Genomic DNA, 20,917 nt, shown 5'->3' with positions numbered 1-20,917 from the left:
TTTGTATGGTCCAGAATCTAACACAGGGAAGTCAGAGCAGTGAGTGGTTTTGTCTTTTTTTTTTTTTTAAACAGAAGTCTAGAATTATAAAGGAGGCTGTTTCATCAGATGAAACTATACACACATTTTTTCTGAAATCACACCCAAGATGAGAACAAAATAACATGGTACAAATAAGGAAAATGTAGGCCACTCTCACCAAATTGCTCCTGCTCTTCCCTGCACCAAGTTACACCAACATGAAACTTCCAAATAAAAGTAACTCAACGTGGCTGATGATGCAGTCATCTAGATAGCAGTGGTTAATGATTCCACCAGACACCCTTCTGTTTGACCCACCTTACCCACATCTGCCTGGGTCCCAAGGATAAACTCCTGTCACTGGAGAGCCACAAACAAGAGATTAGGAGGAAAAAGGAAAGGTGACAAATGGCCAGTGCCATCAGTTAATGAACCCAGGGCTGTAAGGACTTTGAAAACTGTTTAACACTTACTGCCTAACAGATTTTAGATTAACACCAGATTCAAGTGTATCTAGGAACATGAGGAAGCCCAAAAGTGTCTTTAGATGGGAGACAAAATAGTACACTGCAGTTACTTAGAGCCGAGTTTGAAATGAGGCTCCAAGTTATCTATCTGCTCTCCTTAATCAGTTCATGAGTTGATGATTATTAGTTGTACTTCATGGAGCAATTGTAAGTAGTGGTGTCCACCTTAAGTACTCCATGAGGTCATTAGCAGTACAGCAAAGTGTTAGCACAGAGTAGAAACTCAGTAAGATAATTCCCTTCTCATTTTGTATTTCAAAGATGAAAAGATATTCCAGTTGAATGAAAAATGATATATAATAAAATAGAATATGTGGCTGAATCAGAGTCTCATTTTCCTGACATTTATCTTTTCCTTTATTATGGCTACGCAGACCAATTGTACAATTTACACTGGCCATAATTAGAGTCTCTGCATATAAATAAATATTACAGTTTAAATTTGATGGTACATACAGCTTTGTAACTTCTATCCAGTATTCAATACAATTTCTCAAGGACTTTTTCTACCACTATAATACCACTCTCCCACTACCTGTTTTGATTATCATTATCATTACTGGGAACAAAGCACCCTGTGAGTGTTGCAGAAAATGAGTTAATGTATATAAAGGCACCCTGAAAACTGTGAAGACCTAGTATTATCATTTACTTGAGAATAGAGAAGACATAGCCTCAGTCTTGAGATGACTACAATCTATAGAAAACACACAGTGCTAATCAAGAAACACACACACACGCACACACATGCACATGCCCATTTAAAGATAAATAACAACAATAACAGGAAAGAAAAATATGTGTGTGTACCTGGATCTATGATGAAAACTACATAAGTAGGTGGGGAACAGTGAAAATATTGGCACAGTTTTGCCCCATATTTTAAAATCTTTCTACAAAACAATCAATTCTTATAAATAAAATCATAAAATCAGGTTTTTATGGGTAAAATCCACAACATGCTCCCTCCCGCCTATCATGAAAACATTTGTAGAAGCATACTGCCATATATTCATTGAGTATCTACAGTGCAAATCCCTGTTGTTCAAAGGCCAGATGTGCCTGTGAAACATGAAAGGCCAAGCAATTGCTATAAAGCCACTTCAGCAAAGCTTTACTAGAAAGGGAAAGATTGGTGTATAAGACCCATTTGAAAATCCATTTCACACTTTTAATTTAAAGCCAATTCAAATGTAATTTACTTTATCAGGGCCCTTAATTTAGTGAAGGTCAGAAGTGCAATCAACAGAGGTGACAATTACTTATGCTTATCAAAAGATAACCTGGTAATAGTGCTGAACAAGAAAAAGAGAAAACAGGGCTCCCATGGAAAACCGGAGTTAGAACCACTGTATAAACACGTCTTCTTACAAACCAATGCAATCTGAGTTCAAGCTTTCACTTGAGTCATCTATGCACCAAATGCAAACTCACTCGTCCTTCTATTTCAGTGCGAAAAGGTTCCTTTTCTTCTCCAATGTTACAATTCATGACACTTGAACAACACCTCCGGCACAAACTAGTGAACTTACCACTCTCGTCATCTATGTTGAACCTTCCGAGACCACTGCCATCCCTGATGGAGTACTGGATCTCTCCATCCCTGCCAGAGTCCTCATCTTGGGCAGTCACCTGCAGTACACTTGTTCCGATGCGTGAGTTTTCTTTTACGGATCCAACAACAGCAAAGTCTGGGAAATAGGGAGTATGGAGGTTTTCATTGACATCTACCACCTCCACCTCCACAAAGGAAACAGATGACAGAGAGACTGGTCGCCCTTTGTCTTTGGCCCGAACCGTGAGGTTATAGAACTGCTGCTTTTCATAGTCCAGCTCTTTGCTCAAGCGAATGGCACCACTTGCTTTATCGATTTCAAATCTCCCATTATAGTCATTGACCAAAGAATAGCGCACTTGACCGCCTAGCCCAAGATCTGGATCATGCGTCTCCAGCCAAGCAATGACCGTGCCAACGGGGAGATCTTCAAGAACCTTCACACTATAGCTACTGGGAATGAAAGCTGGGGAACAATCATTGACATCATCCAAAAAAACCTTAAGGGTAACAACTGAAAACAGCTGCTGGCCACTTTCTGCCTTGTCTCTGGCTTCTATTTTTAAAGAGTAGTTTGCTTTAGATTCCCGGTCCAATTGGTCAGCTACATAAACAATTCCAGTTGAGCTGTTGATAGCAAACTGTTGTGTATCCGTCAAGACTGAGTAAGTCACTTCACCATTAGAACCCAAGTCTTTGTCTCTGGCTTCCACTTGAATAATCTCAGTACCAATACTTGAACTTTCGAGAATGTTAACTGAATAACTGTCTTGGAGAAAAACTGGGCTGTTGTCATTAGCATCCTCCACATTGATGGTCAGCAACCTCCATGAAGATTTTTGTGGATCACCTAAGTCATAGATGGTGATATTAAGGAGATAGAGGTCCTTGTGCTCTCGGTCCATAGGCAGAAGGACTTTAAGCTGCCCCGTCTCCATATCTATATTAAAGCAACTATCCGTATTCCCATCAGATATTGTAAACAGCACCTTACCATTGAAGCCAGAGTCGGCATCATAAGCTTTAATCTTCAGGATGTTAGCACCAACAGGCAGATTCTCCTTCACAGCCACATCAGAAGGAAATGACTTGTCAAAATGTGGCCCTTGCCTGTTAACTGAATAAAAGTCGAGAAATCCATCTTCCAGGCTCAGTTTCCCGTTTGCTTTTGCCTTAATGAGTAGTTTCTCTGCCAGCTTTTGAGCCACACGAGTTTCTCTGCAACTGAAGCTCTTTGACGACACCTTCCCATGTAGGACTGAAATGTTAACAGACATGGGGTCCGCAAAATTCTCTCCATCCGTTGCTGTAATCCTGAGGGCAAAATTACCATTTTTGATGCCGGAATTCATCAGTGACTTTTTAAGCTGTAAAACACCAGAGTCTGGGTTTAAATAAAAGAAACCAAGTTCGTTTCCAGAGATGATTTTGTACTTTACAAGTTCAAGTTCATCAATATCAATTGCTGAGACAGCTGTGATGTGACCCCCAACTGGAAAGTCATATGAAATAACTCCCTGGCAAGCCACTTTCTCAAAGAGAGGGCTGTTGTCATTGACATTTCCTATTCGAATAGTCACATTCACTTCACTTTCATGGCGGTATGGTGAACCCCAGTCGGAGGCTCTTACAATGAACCTGTAAATTTCTGGGGAGGATTCAAAATCCAATTCTTCAGTTGTGCTAATAACACCTGTAAACTGGTTAATGGCAAATGGCAACAAATTCAGACTGGCAATACTGTAGGTGATGTACCCATTTTCTCCTTTATCCTTATCAGAAGCTGAAACCATGAGAACACTTGTGCCCACTGGGACACTTTCATTCACAAAAACATCATAGAGTGGCTGCTGAAATTCTGGGGTGTGGTCATTCGCATCTTCTATGCCAACGGTGACTTGTGCTTTTAAATCTCCTTCCTTGTTTGTCACTCCCAGTTTATAAACTTCCTTCTTAATTGTATTCAGTGGCTGTGCTGTGACAATCAGACCTGACCTAGGATTAATTTTGAAGTACTGTGCATCCTCACCAGGAGATAATTTGTATTCCACATCTAGCGGTTCAGGACTTAATTTTACTATAGCAACTACGACACCAGGAGGGGAAAACTCACTAATGCTCACATCATACATTTCTTTTTCAAATCTAACTGGGACAGTATCTCTTTGGGGGTTGGCAATGTGGACTATTTTTGCTGCTGAAAATTTCTGAGGTGACCCCTTGTCTTTTGCTTGAAGGGTGAGATTGTAGCCGTAAGGAAAGCTCTCCCAGTCGACCCTCTTTCTCTCTTTAATCTTGTACTCATTCATCCACTTGCCTTCCTTAGCCAGGAAGAACTGATCTAAAGGATCTCCAGCCACAATGGAAACAGACTCAATCTCTCCATTGGCACCCTCATCTAGGTCATCGACTGTCACCACTGCATATGTCGGCTCTTTGTCCAGTGAGAAAGGAACGTGAGTGACCACATGGATAGTTGGGGCGTGCTCATTTACACGTTCAATGTGAACATAAAGCTTCGCAGTACTGCTCACTCCGTTGTTTCCATAGAGTTTCATCCCCCGGTCCACAGCCAAAATTTCCAGATCATACCTGTTCTTTTCATCATAATTTAACCGCCCACTTAAAGAGATGACACCACTTGTCGGGTGAACTGAAAAGAGGTCAACTTTGTTTTTAAAGTAATAGTAGAATTCTCCATTGGAGCCGATATCGGCATCTGTTGCTGTCACCTGGGCAACACTAGTCCTTAAAGGTGTGCTTTCTGCTATTGTCACAGAGTAGGTTGTGGGTGAAAACAAAGGTCGCAGATCATTCATATCTAAAACCTGTATGTTCACTTTGGTCCATGCTTCCAGATCCTCTCCTCTGACCGAACCTTTTACTATCAATAAATAATTGTCCTGAATCTCCCGATTTAATATGGCTGAATTGCCACCTTTAGTTCTTATTCTGAGGAAGCAGAAATCTGCAATGATGACTTCCTCTGCTTTGAAGAAGCCTTCCTCATCTCCAGATACAATTCTGTATTTGACATCCCAGGACAGATCTATCAAGGTGATGCCCATTCTACCCTGGCTGTGGACGTAGGTCCTTGCGGCTGAGTTCTCACACACGGTAGCATTGTACACGGAGTGCGTAAAGTGGAAGCCCAGGGGCCTGGTCCCCGGCAGCCCCTGGGACACTGTGGCCAAAAGCTTGAGAAGCAGGAGGATGAGGCAAGAAGGGGGAGGCCGTGTACCCACACAGTATCCCATAGTTATATCCATCGTATCATACCTCCATCCTGGAAGGGAGGGAGAAAGAGAGAGAAAAGATAAATTAACCCACAGGAAAGCGGGAGAAGGTGTAGGAACTCACGGTGATGAAACAGTGCTTTTTAAAAACTTCATTATAAAATCTTCTTACCAAAATATCAATACAAGAAAGAAAAATTACAGACCTCACCAAACTAGATAGCAAGGAGTTCAAAATCATTAGGATTTAACCTCATATTGTTTGGGTCTTTTAAATGACACTTTTAGGGACACCTGAGTGGCTCAGCGGTTGAGTGTCTGCCTTTGGCTCAGGTCCTGATCCCGGGGTCCTGGGATCGAGTCCCACAATGGGCTCCCAGCAGGGAGACTGCTTTTCCCTCTGTCTGTGTCCCTGCCTCTCTCTGTGTCTCTCATGAACAGATAAATAAATATTCTTAAAAGAATAAAATAAAATAAAATCACACTTGTATACTGCTGGTAGAATAGTTCATTGTTACAAGATTTCTTGCATCCTGAAAGTCAATTTAGAAATATGTACTAGAAGCTTTAAAAAAATGCTTCTACCTTTCACTTAGAACTACCTTCTAGGCAATTATCCAGTGGAAGCAATTAGACAAGTGTACATATAAGGTACAGTTTAAAAAGACAAAAGAATTGAAAAGACCCCAGCTGCTTATCAATAGAGAACCAAATAATTTGTGGTGCATTGGTAAAGTGAAATACTATGCAACCATTAAACATAATTATTTTTATAATGTACATGTGGTAAGATGTAATGCTGAATGGAAAAAAGATCATAAAACAGTATGTGTGGTTATGATTGTATTATTACTTGAACATCTAAAAACACAACTGCAATTTTACATTTTAAAAGGATTAACTGTGTTGTGGGATCTGGGGGATTATTTGCATTTTCTAATATTTTCCCATTTAACATTGTTCATCAATGGTTATAGAATTATCTTTAGAACTATGAACTTTTAAAGAAATGCTTATAAGGCATTATCTTTTGTTGTGCTGACTTTAAAACTGATCATGATTTATACAGAATCCAATACCAAGAGAGAGAATAAAGAAAGCATCACGGAACAAAGCAGACCATACAGTCCCTAAGGAGTTGCGCAATCTAAGGAAGATCCATGAGTGGACCGTGCTACCCAGAACAAGGGAGGTAAGAAAGATTTTGTGCTAGGAAAATTTAAAGAATTACAAGAGATTTATTTCTTAAAACTAATTTTAAAAATTGCTTCCAATTAGGTTCATCAGTCACTATTAAATTTTCATAGTCACTAAAACTCTATGACTACATAGATGAAGAGATAAAAACACTTCCTATTTTAACTAATAAAGTCTGTTAGATATTTAAAATAGATGGTGGACAAAGTGCTCCTTAACAAGGAATGGCTAAGTCTATTTACACACTTACACAGATTTTTAAAATCCCCCAATTTAGTAATTCTTTCACCAAGACAGCTGCTGCAGGACATTCACATTCCCCAGAATGTGAGGATAAGAGGGGATGGGAAATGAATCCTTTTGCACACTCTGACTTAGGCACTGTGTCAGGCATTTCCCCGTTGTTATATGTAATCTGAATTACAACCCCAGGCAACAGGTTCAGTTTTACCCAACTATATGTCAGAAAACTGGAAGTTAGAGAAGTTAACCTAGGTAGTGGTAGCAGTGACCCAACCAATGATTTCCAGCTCGTAAGTAACAGAGCAGGATCCCAAACCCTGGCATGCTTTCCCCCATCAAACCATCACTGTCTCTAAATTATCTATAACCAAGAATTCAGGCCCCCGAGAAGCACATATGACACAATTTAATTCTGTTGAACTTGTCACCATTTATCATTGATGGAAAAGCATAAAACCCACCTAGCATCTCCATGTGGTTATCTTCTTTCAGGTTTTAAACTAGTTCCAATTACTGGCTATCAGCTGAAAAACCTCCTTCAAAAGTTTAGCATCTTAAAATATTATCAATTGTTTTTGCCATTTATAAAACACTCTCATACCCACAGTTGGTAAGGCACATGTCAGTAGATGAGAATATCCAACTTCATTTTCCTAGTAGCAGAGTATTAATTAGAACCCAAGCCTCTCCACACCCCACAAGGCTTTCTCATGCCTTTTTTTCCAACTCTGCCCTACAGAAGACTCTAAAGCCAATTTCTGGGCATGCATTCGCTTGGTTCCAACTGAGAATGAAATATGCCTTTCTGCTGTCATCTGTTGAAGCAACTTAGGGAACCGTGTAACAAGTAGAAAGAGTACAGTTTAATATAGGGATTTCTTAAGCAGAATAGACAGTACAAATGAAAAGAAGAAAGAGGAGATAACTTTTTATAAAAGGAAATAAGTTAATTTCACATGCTATTGCTTTGGCTGTCTGTCCTTAGGAAGTGGCTCGCACGCTAAGTGTGCGAAGCAATAACTTGGATGTGGTAGGCTCAAATCTCCTGCCCAGGAGAAGGAAGAGCCCCACGGGACCAGGGCAGTTAGAGCTGCCTCTTCGAGGAGCACACTTGGCTAACACGCAGGAGTAAGACAACCTCTTGAGGGAGCACAGATATAAACCAGCAGAAGCTTCATTAATACCTCATATAACTCAATAGACTCTTTTATGTCATCATTGGAGAAAGCTGCAAAGTAGAGGTATTTTTCGGTTCACTATGAACATAATGGAATGTGACAATGATCTTATAGGGAATGACCAAAGGCCATGTATAGTCTCTCAAAGTAGAAAACTGGGGTTACTCCCAGCATCTCCAGGGAAATACAGGTTCTACCTCATTTCCCACTGGCTCTTCTATGCCAAAGGCATAGCCTACAAGCACGGTTTTGCTGATACACTGCCCACGGAGTCTGGACTCTGTGGTCTTTGGAGAAGGAAACAGCCCTGATGGTAAATTCAGTTCAGATGAACTTTTCTTAGTCCATCTCCCATCCCCATTTTAAAGCCTGACTGCAGAGAGGAGCTGCATCTGTGCATCAATCCATTAAGAGCACCCAGTACCACACATACCATGCAGGAGGCACACAGTATATCAAGATACTAATGTAACCTAACCGGAAGCCCAGTGGCCTTTAAATGCTCGGTTTCCAAACCCCAGAAAATACACACATCTCACTCCAGGAAACAGAACCAAGACATTATATGAACTCAAAGAAGCCTTAAAGATCATCTAGTTTGATTTCCGGAGTATATAGATGAGGACATTGAGACCCATAAAGATAAAGAGACTCACTAATTCCAGGTCTCAGGACTCCCAGAGTCAGAGCTGATACCAAATGGAAACGTGTGTCAGCTGAATTAGTTTTTCTCTGAGTTATGTAACAATTTTAGGGCTGTGGTTTATCATCACTTTGCAGGGATCTTTGTCTTCTGACACCTTGTTAATCCCCAAGTGTTACTGCCTCCTCTAAGTAGTTAACTGTAAACAAACATTTAAGTGCCCTGGGGGATAGTTACTTCTACAAACCCTTCCAGTGAATCCTTCAAAGCACAGCATGCTGTCATTTTATGAAAAAACAAAAACAAAAACAGCATTCAATTGAACTATTTGAAAGTTGGTACTTTTCCAGACCAAGTTTTTCTTTCAGCAAGATACACTGCTGCAATTTTTGTAAAAAAAATAATAATAAATAAACTTTTTTATTCTTATAAACCATAATCTTATTCTCATAAAACAGAATTTTTTCTTATAAAATAGGATCAGTGGTCCTACATGCAAGTAGAAAGCACAAAAAACTACACCAAAATGGAATAGTATTATTGTGTACAGAAATCTGGACTTAACACCGAAAATCTGAGCAGGACTAACCTTGTCAGCTTCAGTTATTGAGACCAAAATATGTCATCAGGTTTCAGCATCTTTATTTTGGAAAGAAGAGAAAAGTCCTATCTGGCACCAATTAATTGAAAAACCTGTAGCTTTCTCCATTGATGTAGAAAATAAATGAGTGCTAAAAGTGAGGAATTCTGTAAAATTCTGCAAAGTAAACACTAGAATAAGATTTTGGCTTCTTTTTTTAGCACGCTAAGACAACTGTTAAGCTGTTTTTAAAAAAAGTACGCTTTTCCACACTGAAGCCAAACTATTTGTGAAGCCAATATGATAGTTATAGTATTTTAGATGCTCTGTACATTGATTTATTCTATTGCTTCTGGATTATTTTAAACAAACCACTTAGTTTCCAACCTTAGAGCCTATTTTCTATGACTTAGTAACATAATCAATATTTTTTGATATAATCTCCAAATAAATCATCAAGCCATCATTCTTGGAGACATTTATTTTTCAGAGCAGTTGTATGTGCCTCCCCCATCCTGCCCTGTGAGCTCTGAGAGAGTGGATCTTAACTTGAGACTCAGAAGAGCATGCAGATTTTTCTTTCCAGGGATGAATAAATATAGGTGACCTCAGGGGCAGCTCTCAGCTCTTGCAAAGGCCACCTCTTTGGGAGCGCCTGGACTCAAAAGAGTGCCTCTGTTTGCTTGGGTAACCTGGGGAAGCTGTTTTCTGCCATCACTAAACTGGCCTTCTTAAATCACTGGGATTTCTGAACACTAGAAAAGGCATCTTACAAGAACATTCTATTTTCACTCCATCTCTTCTTATCTTGTATATTTTGAAAGGGTCTTACTGGCAGACAGAGATGGTGCTTGGGAAATGTGCTATAATAGGCTGTGAAATGAAGAACAAAGTCATCCTCTGAAAGGCCTCCCCTTCTCTGGCATCCTTAATGATGATGACTTGTGTTAGAAGCTGTGCAAGGCAACTGAGTCAGAAACACACGCACCAGATGTATGCGCAGTGATTCCAGGACATGTGCTCTGCACCTGACTGCCTGGGTTTGAATCCCAGCTCCACAATTCCCTAGCTGTGTTATACTGGGAAAGTTATTTAACCTCTCTCTGCCTCCGTGTTCTCTCCTCTCAAATGGGAATGATAGTGCCAATCAAGGAAGATTTGATGTAATAAATATTAAGCATTTAAAACAGTAGCACGTCACACGCTAAGTATACGATTGTAAGCTACTAATATCATTTAAAAAGGCAGTTTTTAGAGAAGACAAAATCAGCAAGTCACAAGATAGGGATGTGTTTTACGATCTCCTCTGATACTTCTTTTTCTAATAGAAAAAGGCACATCAAAGGTAAAGGAAAAGATGTCTTATCTTTACTGGAAGCAAATGTTTATTACAGTAGACCCAAAGGTCAGAGAAACCAGACTTGAACCCAGGCTTTGTCGCTTATTGGCTGGGTGACATTGGGATAATACTTAAACCTTTTTAAGTCTCAGCTTAGGGATTATAAGAGCTCCCACTGTCCTGTAACAGGCTTACAAGTGTGTCTGGGACACAGTAAACATTCCATAAATATTAACTGACATTACAGTTATTAAGGCATTCAGAAGAAGGGATACAAGATGGAAAACAAAAGAAAGCTGGGCTAAGGATAAAAGGTCAAGAGGTAGACCATCCCTGGGTATTCTAGCCCTAATACAGAAGCCATCCTTTCACAGACCCCAGACGCCCACCTTGGATTGGGGTCAGTGTGAGAGAAGGTATGTGCTTAATGGCATGGGTCGAGGGCTGTTGTCACAGCTCTGTAGCCTAGTCCAAGTCTGCATGTATACAACTCAGGAAACTATAGCTTCATTAGGGAGCTACTCCTCAGACATGGCCTTTAATTCCTGAGGAGTTCTAGCAGGATTTCTCCTTGCTGTGATGAGTCCCAGAACAGCCAGATACTGCTAAGCCCCATCTTCCAGAGCAGCCTATTCTGATACTGCTCAAATTACCATCCTCATGGCACTACTTTATGTTCTGGGTCCTTGCTCCTGAAATCAGTTATAGACTGTCTGTATGACACTTTTGGGAATAAAGTTTTACTCTCTGGCTGTCGCTAATGGCTGCCTGAAGAGAAGAAAAAATGTTTACTCTGTAGTTTTCTTAATACAAACCATTGTAGCTAGAGAGTGCAGAGGATAATATACTAGGCATTCAGGTCACAAATAATTCATGCCATGCCATTATTCAGATTATATCATGATATACTGAACCTGGGCCATGTAAACTCACTGAGTTTTACAGTCGAAAGGATCATAAAATTGTCTAGTCCAACACCCTAGTTTTAAAGTGGAGGGAGCACATCGGAAAAGGTTAAGTGATTTGGACAGGGTCACACAGCTTGCCGGTAAAAAAGCTAAAATTGGAGCTAAGGTCTCTCCTGTGAATGTGACTAACTGCTACTGCCTCCTTTAAGAATACAGGTCTCTACTTGTTCATCTCTAGAAATTGCTCTCACCTTCTTAGATTTAACTAAACCAGTACCTACTCTATGATTCCATCCCAGAGATTCTCGATTCTCATTCAAAGGTGAGCTCCAGTTCTTGTCTGTCTTTCTTTTCTTTCTTTTCTTTTCTTTTCTTTTCTTTTCTTTTCTTTTCTTTTCTTTTCTTTTCTTTTCTTTTCTTCTTTCTTTTCTTTCCTTTTCTTTTCCTTTCCTTTCCTTTCCTTTCCTTTCCTTTCCTTTCCTTTCCTTTCCTTTCCTTTCCTTTCTTTTCTTTTCTTTTCAGATTTTTATTTCTTTGAGAGAGATAGAGAGAATGTGAGCCAGGGAGGAGCCGAGGGAGGAGAGAATCTCAAGCAGACTCTGCACCAACTGCAGAGCCCCATGCGGGGCTCTATCTCAAGACTCTGAGATCATGAACTGAATCGAGTCAGTGGCTCAACCAAATGAGGTACCCAGGCACCCCCAAAGTGAGCTCCAGTTCTAAAGCTGTGATGCTTAAGCTTAAGCTTAAGCTGAATACCAGAATCATGGTAGGGCTAAGCTCCACCTCAGAGTTTCTGGATAACTAAGTGGAGAATTTATTAATTCTAGCAAGTCCCCAGGAGATACAGGGCCTGGCACAACCATACTCTGAAAACTAGTGCTCTGAACTTGTCTATATTTTATCTGTATGTACCTCTCAGATAGCACATTCTTCCTTGTATTAAAGTTACTTATGTGTGTTTTTAAATTACACACTGGACAATAATCTCCCTTCTTTCTTCTTCTTATAGTTTTTATCTAACAAAGTGCTTGGAAAGGGCAAAAATTTGATGAACATTTATGGAATAAAATTGGTCTGGTCAGCATACACTGTAACTCTACAACATGCTCCAGGGAGAAGATCTAAATGAATCATCAGACAAATCAGGAATGACGATTATAAAACTTACAGACCCTGGGTAAATAGCTAGTCCAGCATTTCCCAAACTGTGTCCGATGACACATCACATTATGACATATGAATAGGTGTGCAACTATTTTAGGAAATGCAGGTTGAACAAAGGTGAACAGATTTGTTAATTTAGAACTTCTTGGAGTCTTCTGTATGCACCAAAATAAATGTTCCCCCTCTCTCATCCTTAGTCATCTCTAATAATTTATCCCACTTTGCTGTCTCCTTGTGAAAGCACAGTATCTGTTGTTTATCTCCACTGGCAAAAATAAAGTTCCCTGACACACGGTCAGAATTCAGTGAATACCTGTTGCACACACAAATATACTACACAAACTGTGATTCTAAGCACAGTTCCTAAAATCTATTTTATCATTAATTTACTCCCCATCCCCCATGCCCCCACAACAGGCACCTACAGGAGAAGAAAGGGTATTTTCTAGAATACAACTGGGGAGACATTGATTGAATCCAAGCTAGACACTGTAGCCCAGACAGGTCCAACAGCTGCCTGGAAAGCTTTGGAGGTGGGATGTAATCCCAGGATTCTTCAAATGAGTTCATTATTCTTCCTACACCATATCACTGGGTATGGCTTCCCATTTCAACTAAGCTGGGAGTTATCCTTGAAGAAATGGCTTCAATACTTGTTATATAAACACATCTCCATGTTCCAACTTAAGAATGAGACAACTGTTCCATAGTTGGCTACGCTCTTCTCTTTTCCCATTAAAAAGAAAAACAAACGGGCACCTGGCTTAGTCAGTGAAGTGCACAACTCTTGATCTTGGGGTCGTGAGTTTGAGCCCCACGTTGGGTGTATAGGTAACTTAAAAATAAAATCTTGGGCAGCCTGGATGGCTCAGCGGTTTGCTGCCACCTTCGGCCCAGGGCCTGATCCTGGAGACCCAGGATCGAGTCCCACGTTGGGCTCCTTGTGTGGAGCCTGCTTCTCCCTCTGCCTGTGTCTCTGCCTCTGTGTGTGTGTGTGTCTCTCATGAGTAAATAAATAAAATCTTTAAAAAATAAATAAAATCTTTAAAAAAGAACAGAATTTTCAAAGACTACAAATGGCAAAGACTGGCTCGAGGGAAGAACTTTATTAATGCTAAGTAATCATCCACATAGTCTCATAGTTTTTGTTATCTATTTTCACTAAAGTTAATGGTATAAAGCAGTTTGCCAAATCCAAAGTATCCTTGAGATGCAAAACCTAAAATCAAGTTCATATTTCACTCCTCCCTGGAAAATCCTACTTCTCTGCTTGAGCCCCACGTCTAAGCAGAGCTTTATAAGCAAAAAGAGTATTTCATCGACAAGAATATGATTATCACCCTTTGCCAGTCTACACAAGGACAAAAATCCCAAACCAAAGCCTCCAGTTGGTTCTGCCAACCAGCCAAGCAGACCATTATCCAAACCCAATCTTTTTGTTTACTATAAAATACGGTTAATTCTCATTTTTTTTTCCAGTGGTGCAAATCTTTCTATTGTCTAAAAGTGTCTCTCAGGAGAAAAGTCAATCAGCATGAAGCAAGTGTAATTCAAGGTGGCTCTGAGAAAAATGGAAGATTCAGCCACACAGCGGCAGTGTTATGAATACCCTCCTTTATTTTCTCCCCAGGTGCTAGAAATATTTCCATACAACACTGGTTAATGTCAAGTATCATTTCATCAGTAAATGCTTCAAATTCAGGGGTAATTCAACCAGAGGCTATCAGGAGGAAAGATTATCATGTTGTTCAAGCCTTTTAAAAAATCATTTCTCCCTCTGGAGAAAGAAATTCGTCACAGGGTAAAAGAAAAAAAATGTATGAAGAGGATATAATTTGCTCCTATGCTTCGCTGTCTAAGAAAATGTTCCAGAAAAATGCATGATTTCAATTTTTCTCTGGTGGGTCTTGCTGACAGAAACCAAAGGGTAAATACATTAGTATTCACTTATACTCAAGATTTCTTTAAAAAAGAAGAATAGCAAGGGGAAAAAAATCCAATATTTTCCAAATAACAGCATTTACTATGGAATAACCGGCTGAGAGAGAAAAGAACCCAGTTTCAAATGGAACAATGTCTTTAAACAGTGTTCATTCCAAGGGTTAGGGAGACAGAATGCAGGTGAGGGAAAAAGCTGCCCTCTGCTTGCTATATTCTGATACAATCCACATTCACTACCATGCTAAGTCCCTGCGGTCCATCCACTTTCCAAAAGTTAACATCCTTTTCGCCATCCCAATGGCCATTGTCCTTTAAAAGTGATTTTCCTTCAAGGAAAAGTATATAGTAAAATCAGGAATCAGGAAAGCAGAATGAGGCAGAGCTTCCCTCAGCACATCCTTTTCCTGCCATGGTGAGTGGTGGTAATGTCAGGGCAAGACGGAAGTCAATACATCTGAGAAAGGGCTGTGGTGGGAGGTGACGGACCCGGAGCCCCAATCTAATAGGAGAAAGGAAGTATCAGCTTCCCCTTTTCCAAAAGATCTGAACTGCCAAAGAAGATTTGATAAATGACAGAACATCCTCAAGACTGTGGATGACTTTTGGGAGAATATAATTCAATTCCAAACGTCTCCAAGGGTACACACGGGATCAGGTCTTACTCTGGACCAAGTAGACCACAAGCTCCAGATGGCAGTTCCAGAAACGTAGGTGTGTTTGGCTAAATGTTTCCCCAGAAGGGAAAGCAGCAACACCAAGTCCTGTTCACAATATAGAACCACAAAATGAATCTAATGAGAAAAGAGATACACGCTCAACACGGTACAACAGGCTAATGCTAATATGTCACCTCACAGAGGCTGGGGGATGGCAGATAAGACTGGGGGACAAAGAATACAAGGAATATGTGTGCAAGAAATAAGGAAACAATATATCAGGAAATTGGTGAGAATTGAAAAAAAAAGTATCTCAAGACAGCAATCCTGATAAACTCAAAAAGGAAAAGAGATAACAAAACAGCTTGACATATGAAAGAGGAACACGCTAGGGAGAGAGGTAGAAATTACATTATAGGAAGAGGCAAGTCAGGGATGCCTGGGTGGCACAGTGGTTGAGCGTCTGCCTTCCACTCAGGGCGTGATCCTGGGTTCCTGGGATCGAGACCCACACCAGGCTCCCTGCATGGAGCCTGCTTCTCCTTCTGCCTAGTCTCTGCCTCTCTCTGTGTGTCTCTCATGAATAAATAAAGTCTTAAAAAAAAAAAAAAAAGGAAGAAGCAAAGAAGATTATTTGGGACTAGGCAACGATAAGCGTTGCCAGGATTTTAAAGAGCTCACATGTGGGTCAGGAAATGCTGTCTGGAAGTTTGCTGACAGTCCAGAAATCTTGTCAGTCACGTCTCCTCACATTGCCATTGCTGACAACTGTGTCTTAGCAAACAAGGCAAAAATGCAAATCTGGCTCCTTCAGCTCTCCCACACTCCCCATTAAGCCTATTTATTATTGACTGATGGGTTTATGCCGACGTGGCCTGTATTAGTACCCCGTGCTAATGAGACCAGGGTCACAGGTTCAATCCCACAGGGGGCTACACACAGGTCTACGCCTGAGAACAGGTCAACAAGAATAGGTGAGCATCAACTACTATCCATCTCGACTACAAAGTCAAAACTACAGAATCAGGCATTGGTGGAGTCCCGATGTTCACTTAAGAAAACATATCTCTTTAGAGGGGCAAGACATCTGGAGACATTTCTGAGGATACAGAGTGAAGGAGTGATCAAAGAACCTCTGAGAACCTGGTTAGCAATTCTCAGCATAACCAATCTGTGCCCTACTACTGGATCCAGGACAGGCTGATTCTCCCGAAGCAGCCATAAATGGATTAAGTGAGAGATCACTCAGTGCATCATAGCTGGCCTGACAAGAGCTGTGCCTTCCAGAGGTGCTGCCACACAGAAAAGGCAGAGGCCGAGGGCAAAGCCTATCTGTGGAGAATACCTGCTAAGCACACACAGACAAGGCTGATCACGTGAGCTCCGCCTAAGAGATACTGAAGTACTTTCTGCGTCTCTGTGAATACTACTACACACTGCAATTTTGAAAGAATTAGGAGCCAGTGTGGTGGGTGTGCCTAATGAGGTGGCTTCCTGAGATACTCCCTCACCCCTCTTCCTGGAATCCTGATACTGTTTTACTGTTTTTGAAACTGAAAGCCAGACATGAGAAAGGCAGTCAAATGTACTAGGTTCAAAAAGAAAATGAATATATAAGAACCCAATGAGATCAGCTCCAGGGCTTTTTGGGGGTGGAGTAAATCAAAGTTCATGGCCAATGGGGAAAAGGAAGGTGTCTCCAAGGTCTAGGAACTGGTTGCCTGTGAAGAGATGACAGTAACCCTATAGCATCAACCTCTTGGCCAGCCTTACACATCACTCTTGCACCTCCATAGCATTCTACTACAACTACCCAGTCACATACTTAAAGCCTGAACATCTCCTACCCCTCCTGGCTCACTGCAACATCTTCCCTGGCTTCCCAGGATTGCAAAGACCAAAACTGTTAACATGCTTGAGAAGGGTCTGACGAATTTGGCCCTGACTTCTTCCCTATCATCTCTAACCACTGAGCTTTCCAGTCACACTGGCCTTTGTTCGGTTCCTGATAGACCACCTCCTGCCTCAGCCTCAGGTGGTTTTTTCATGTTGTTACACCTGAGTTCTGCTCTCTTCCCATTCTTGGTTTCCCATCATGGAAACAACATGCACATGGTCAGTAACCCCAATTTCTATATCCTTATACCCCTATCCCTATATCCTACGGGAACATTTCTCTGGTGCTCAAGGTGAGCTGTGCCCTCTTGTTAGATGTCCTTATGGCACCCAGGACCTTTCCTTCGTACCCTTTTACCACTAAATTATATTTTAGCAAGACTATTTCATTACTATCTGCTATCCCAATTTGACTGTAAACTATCTGAAGGAAGGAATTATCTCCAATGGTCACCATCATTCCACACCTGCTTGGCACATAGTAAGTGCTCAAGAAGTATTTGCTGCTGGATGCACTATAAATGTCTTATGAAACCCTAAGAAAATGTAGAATTAAAGCAGTGATTCCCAACTGTCCTCAATAGAGGACATATGGCAAGGTCTGCAGATAATTCTGTGTTATCACAATAAGGAGAGGGTGGCTACTGGCATCCAGAGGGTACAAGCTGGTAGGATGCTGGCAAACATCATACAAGGCACAAGACAGCCTCCCAAGCAAAGACTTATCTAGTCTAAAAGATTGATAGTGATGAGGTGGCACCTAGATTACAGGAATTAGAGCAATTACTTTGAGTAGGCCAAGTATATAAAAAGAAATGACTCCCAAGGAGCATGGTTCACAGCAGAGACACGACACAGAGTTCCTCTGCTGCCACTGAGATGGTCCCCAGATAAGCCCCAGGGAGATCAGCTGTGGGTATCTGGTGCTAAGAATTGGGCTCCCCTCTGCTAGGGCTGGGATGGCTCCTGTCCCCACAATATGAATCTGGCTGCATTCTGAGCTCCTGATCCACAATACAGAATGAAGAAACCTTCACCTTTCAGTGGTAGAGCCATGTGACCTGATTTCTCCAAGAAGTATTCACGTGTGGCAAGGCAATCAGTCACCCTGACAGCCAGAATCCCTGCTTGCTCCCAAGGACTAATGTTCTTCACTTTTCTACCACCCTGACTTGGATCTCACTCTTTACGGAAGCATTTATTCTGCCAACAAAATCAAGACCCTGCAAGATTGATCTTTACAGGTCAATAGAGGGCCACCTCTCTAGAGGTTTACATAATTTTCTCTGCTTGGCTACTAAGACCACAGCCTCCCAAGTATTCAAACAGCCTCACCTTTCCATGCATGGCTCTGGGGGAATCATCTGTAACATGGTGTACAAAACAGGCCTATCATACCCTACCGTGGATAGAGAGACCAAGCACAACTCCCATAGTTTTGCAAGCTACAAGAACCTAAACAGATATTTAAATGCCTCTTAATATCAACAGCTGCTGGAAAGTAAATGTGATTTTTACTCCAATAAGCCTTAAACCAAATCCTCTCATTCCACGTAAACAGTTTTCTCTAGTCCACCCCTGAGTATATGTAGTTAAGAACCAAGTATACTTTGCCACTAATTATGTATTACAAATAAATAGTTTACACAGCATATGTAAACTGTGAAAGGGGGAAGCAGCCATTCTGAGCATCCACAGCAGATGTTTAGGGACAGCTGTACAGGGAAGCTGACAAGAATGTAGATGAAATTTATTTTAAAGTCCCACAAGGGTGAAAGAAGGTTTGTTTAACCTTTACCAAACCATTCCACCTAAGGGGTTCAGATCTGCATTTTCCTTCAAGAACAGATTTCTATTGCTGTGTTTAACATGCTTCTCCCACATCCTTTTTTTTAACTAAAGAAAGAGGCCCTAGTGGTTTGACCATTACGAGCAAATGTCATTTCACCATTTCCAATGTCAGCACAGAAGTTTGCTTTTCAGTGTCCATGTGCTATTAGTAAATGCTAAAAGACAAAAATAAACATTATTCACAAAGAATTTAGCAACAGAAAAGTCTGTATACCAAGCACTTTGAGTTCTGAGCTTGAAGAATCCACTAGGCTACACTACAGTTTTCAAGAAGTTCTATCTTCCACATCAAAAAGAAAACTCTGGTGGGCATATGCGTGTCTCACTCGGGTAAGCACCTGCCTTCAGGTCAGATCATGATTCCAGGGTCCTGGGATCCAGCCCCAAGTTCGCAAGTCAGGCTTTCTGTTCAGGAGGGAGTCTGCTTCTCCCTCTCCCTCTCCCTCTGCCCTTCCCCTTGTTCATGGTGTCTCTCTCCCCTTTGCTTTCTCTTGCTTAAATAAATAAATAAATAAATAAATAAATAAATAAGAAAGAAAGAAAGAAAGATGCTAGTTCTTGGCCTGACGAGAGTAGCAATACCATCCTTCCATTTCTTCTGTGTTTTTAGGTGAAAGAACAGATGATATGTTAGATTAAATATCCCTAACCAGAATTTTAGGCATTGACCTACCCTTTGCCTCCTATGTAATTTGCAAGGTCAAATATAGCCATTCAATAAATACTTGTTGAATTGGGAAATAGAAATAATAGGCAATGCAGAATGAGTGCTCACCCCATTGCCGGATCTTGTGCATTGCTATTATCTCAGCTTACTTGAAGGTTAGTGTTTCCAGAGTTAGGAATATTAAGACCAAGGAATTTCAGAAGTAGTTCAGCAGCCTTGCCATGAAGGGTGGAACTATGGTGCTCAGAACTCAGTATGCATCCCACGGGCTGTTAGTAGGGCCAGGATGAGAACACAAGCTCCATATCAAAAGCAACAGTTTTAATACTATTATATTTTAAAATAAGTTTCTAGGAGTATACAGAGAATGCTTATTTACCATACTGTCATGACTCATAGATGAAAGCCATAGAGTGTATGACCCTACCTCTCCCAATTAAGAGTTTACTTGGATTTAACACATCACTACGAAGCAGTCAGAAAATGTTATTTAATAGTTTAAGATTATTTGGCTTTTCAACCAAATAGTTACTGGTTATTTTATTTTATTTTATTTTATTTTATTAGATTTATTTATTTGAGAGAAAGGGGGAAAAATGTGAGCAGGGGAGGGGCAGTGGGAGAGGGACAGAGAGAATCACAAGCAGATTCCCCACTGAGTGCAGAGCCAGATGCAGGGCTTGATTCCAGGACCCTGAGATTATGACCTGAGCTAAAACCAAGGGTCAGATGCCCAACCAACTGAGCCACCCAGGCACCCCAGGTTATTTGAATTTATAAAAAATGGCCAAAAGAAATCAGCTCTGGTCTAGATCATCATAATCCCTCCACTAAGTAAAGTCAGGCAAATGAATAAATTATTTACATAGTTCTGCCCTTCACAGTTCAGGTACAGATTTTATAGAATATAAATAATTCAACACATATCAGTCCTCTTTTGAAACTTATGTCTATCTCGTTTTGGAGATTTTGGAATGACCTTCTTGCTCTAGCTACTTTTTCCTTCTTCATTGATTCAACTTAATTTCAGTTCTAAATAATTTTTTCTCTACCACATAGTCACAATTCATGTGGCACAGCGTGTCCACTGGATTCTGCACTAGGATCACCTTAAATCTATTAGCCTACAGTTGGAAAACGATGTGAATATACTTAATATACTACTGAACTGTACACTTAAAACTGGATAAAATGGTAAATTCTGCTTTACATGTTATTTATCACATTTTTAAAAAAATTAGCCTTCTTCAAAGTCAGGACTTTTGTGTTTTTTTCACTCCAGATTTATATGCTGGCATACAATGCAGAATAT

General features: G+C 40.7%; 1 protein-coding gene across 3 annotated transcripts in view; it reads right to left on the bottom strand.

Annotated features, from left to right (window-relative positions):
• FAT3 (FAT atypical cadherin 3) overlaps positions 1–20,917 on the bottom strand; it is a 654,685-nt gene that overhangs the window by 501,454 nt on the left and 132,314 nt on the right. For all 3 annotated transcript variants that reach the window (XM_072726163.1, XM_072726164.1, XM_072726162.1), the window contains exon 2: positions 2,081–5,389. In XM_072726163.1, the coding sequence (XP_072582264.1) occupies positions 2,081–5,372 (3,292 nt within the window). In that variant the 5' untranslated portion in view covers positions 5,373–5,389. The remainder of the gene's footprint in view (positions 1–2,080; positions 5,390–20,917) is intronic.

Source organism: Vulpes vulpes, chromosome 11 (genome assembly GCF_048418805.1).
Source record: "Vulpes vulpes isolate BD-2025 chromosome 11, VulVul3, whole genome shotgun sequence".
In the NCBI taxonomy this organism is placed as follows: Eukaryota; Metazoa; Chordata; class Mammalia; order Carnivora; family Canidae; genus Vulpes; species Vulpes vulpes.
The sequence above is the reverse complement of the archived record's forward strand: the minus strand, read 5'-3'. Positions and strand labels throughout refer to the sequence as shown.